The 3,113-nt window shown below is 43.1% G+C and overlaps 1 protein-coding gene across 1 annotated transcript in view; it reads left to right on the top strand.

Annotated features, from left to right (window-relative positions):
- LOC113212233 (myrosinase 1-like) overlaps window positions 1-1,636 on the top strand; it is a 16,166-nt gene extending 14,530 nt beyond the window's left edge. The window contains exons 10-11 of the mRNA XM_052274254.1: window positions 544-650; window positions 1,062-1,636. Coding sequence (XP_052130214.1) covers window positions 544-650; window positions 1,062-1,275 — 321 coding nt within the window. The 3' untranslated portion in view covers window positions 1,276-1,636. The remainder of the gene's footprint in view (window positions 1-543; window positions 651-1,061) is intronic.
- The last annotated feature ends 1,477 nt before the right edge of the window (window positions 1,637-3,113 follow it).

The following is a 3,113-nucleotide window of genomic DNA, read 5'->3' as shown; positions in this document are numbered from 1 at the left end:
CCCTCCCGCTGCCCTGGCCTTCCGTCCATACATTACTATGTTCTTTTAAACGTTAAATCTAAAAATGTTGGCACACTAACGACTAACACTCGGCCACTACGGCCACTACGTACTTCAACGTCTACGACGTAGAGCAGGCGTACCTGGGTGTGAGATGGTTCCAACTACTGTAACCTCTCACTGGAACGAGCCGAAGTCCCGTTCTCTGATGGAATCTTTTACAGCACCATTAAAAAATCTGAAGGGACGGGTCCCAGGCCCTTACCAACACCTCCGGCCAGGCGACGTAGCCCCGCTCCCTGCTGAAGATATTTGACGGTGGAGCAAAGCGAAAATTTGATATTGATCTATCGCCTATTTAAATTTAATTCAAAATCTGTTTTACACAATATTTTACAAAAACTGAAAGACAGGCGGCGGCGCTATAATCTGATGACAGATATCACGTGGTTTTCAATATAAACGGTGAAGCGGTGCGTTCCCTTTGGCTCCAACTGCATACTCATCACCATACCATTTACCTACCTATGTGAATCTCAACAGGCATATCTACGAAGTGTCGTCTCAGTTGTCAACGATTTCAAGGTCAATGTGATGGGATACATCGTCTGGAGCTTAATTGACACCTTCGAATGGAGCAATGGATACGAGTAAGTCAGGCGTAACTAGGTAGATGTAGATGCCAGACTGTCATGTTTTACATGACAGACTTCAATCTAAGAAACTGTAAAGCTGAAACATGTATGCTCTGCAGCTTTCTGGGCCCGAAAATCAGTATCTTTTGGTATAGTCAGCCTCTGCGGCTTCCGGAGCTTCCACTAAAAATAAAAACAAATTATAGCACAAGTATATGTAGTACAAGGTTAATGTTGAGTTGTGCTTACTGTAAGTTCTTGTGCCAAGAATATGTAATTTTGGTTGTGACAAAGTTGAAAGCACCCCCACGCCAGCAACCTTTCCCTTGACAAAAATCAGCCGGCTGCAGTTTGCCAGGATGCGGGGACTTGTTATGTTGAGGTCTTCCAGCAGTTGCTAATCTGTTATCCGTTGCATTTTTTCAGCGCTAAGTACGGTATAGCTGCCGTAGATTATGAGAGTGGCAGCTTGAATCGCAGTCTCAAGTCCCCACCCGACTTCTGGCTTCAGATAGCAGAGAAACGGGTCATTCCGTTTGTAGAAGTTCCACAGTCTTCATCCTCGCCTTCATTATATCGGCTTGTGACCACAAAAGCACTTTGGCTGGCCATCCTTCTATATGTTAAGCAGGTTGTGTAAATTTTATGACCCTACACTTAAATATAAACTACATTCTTTTGTAAACTGTCACGCTCATCTGCCTAGGCCTGATTCAAAATTTCACTACTTTTGCAAATGTCAACAAGCAGGCCCGCCCTTCCGCCAAACGAAGTTGTCAGCTTCACTTCTCTCCGCAGGCAACTCCGTTCGGCAGAGGCCGTGCCTGCTTCGCCTGCTGGCGGTGTTTCACTATATGTAATTCGAACAATCTTAGCCTTTCGTGGGGCCTGCGCGGCCCTTAAGATTAGCTCCTTGTCCACGAGAAAAGACTGTAGCTGTGCGACACCGTGACTAGACCCCACCCTTCTGCTTTGGAAATGAATAAAAAATAACAAGTGCAGTTTTCATCTTCTATTGTTTTTCAAGCAGTCTTCAGACTGGACTTTTCGCTATTGTTTTAAGTATGTGGACCTCTATCTCACACGGGGTCATTTGGATAAGCCCTCTGGATAGCTTTTTCAAATAAGAAGTGCCGGCTAAAAACTTTGATATTGTTATGGAGCTATCCTTTCTAAGGACTTACGCTTAACAAGGAGCCAAAATGCAGGGCGATGAATAAAATCAGGATAGTTAGGGAATACAGCCAATTGTGTGCACTAAGTAAAGCAAGATGATGTACCCCAGACAAAGTAAAAACCGGGCAACTATCAGCAGGCCTGCTAACGGCTCATCTGATAGGTTTAAAAAAAAGAGAAAAGTGAGTTGCAGCTACTAAACAGTGAGTAAATATTGAGTTTTTTGCCTCGAACAGGGAGGAAAAGTAACCTTGGAATCTGTCAAATGGGCAAAAAAGATTAAATATCTGCACTTCAGAACTTACAAAGGGTCATTTTATATATTTGGGACAGACTACAGAAGTAAAAGCAAACATGACAGATGAAATTACTCAATTACTGTATATATTTTTATGCAAACAGTAAAACACAAGAAAATTAAAGATGTTAAGAACAAATAATAAACATACATTTATGTTTCTGCCAACATCTCTGAAATTGAAGCAAGTACTAGGTACTAGGCAGATGTACGTCAGGACACGTCTCGCGAAACTAACAGGCTTCGCGATATCTCACGAAACATTGTTACACAGCGACGCGCCTCGCAAACATCTACCTAGGCCTGCAGCCTGCGGCGCTGACACGCAAGTCGGGCAAAAGGCAGAGTCGTATATACGTCATTGGCCCAAAAAGTCACAAATTTGCTCACTAGGGTTTTATTGTGACTGTGACGAGTTACCGCACCGGACACAATGAAATATCGGAGAAAAAAAATTGTGATAGGTGAGGAGAAAGAACAGCACACACGGGAATCAGAGAGTAGAATGGCACTTTATCATCAGTCTCAGGACCCCGAAAGGGGTATACGGACATGAGCCCGCCCGGATTTGAGCCCGAACCACTCTAGACCCGACCAATGCCCGATATGAGCCCAGTTCCGAGTCTGACTCGTCAGATTTGGTCCTGGCTACGTCTAGCTTGGCTCATATCGGACACTGCTTGGGTCCACAGTGGTTCGGGCTCAACTCCAGGCGGGCTCAAGTCCGTATAGCCACCGAAAGTTAAATATTTGTTTCCTACCCTCTGATCAATGATATCAAGAAAATTAGCAGATTATCGTAGCTCTCATAACAAAAATAGATCGTCTTCAATTGTCACCGGTTTGCGGCTTCCTCTATGATGCCTTATCATTCTTTAATTTTTGCAGAAAGGTGATATTCAAATTTTGTAAAAAGTATTATTTCTCAATGTCAACGACTATAAAAAATATTTTTAAAAAACTTAAATATTACCTTCCTACAAAAACAATAGAATGTTAAGGAA

Source organism: Frankliniella occidentalis, unplaced genomic scaffold (assembly GCF_000697945.3).
Source record: "Frankliniella occidentalis isolate FOCC.00 unplaced genomic scaffold, Focc_3.1 Scaffold363, whole genome shotgun sequence".
Classification (NCBI taxonomy): domain Eukaryota; kingdom Metazoa; phylum Arthropoda; class Insecta; order Thysanoptera; family Thripidae; genus Frankliniella; species Frankliniella occidentalis.
Note: the sequence above shows the minus strand (reverse complement) of the source record. Positions and strands in the feature narration are given on the sequence as shown.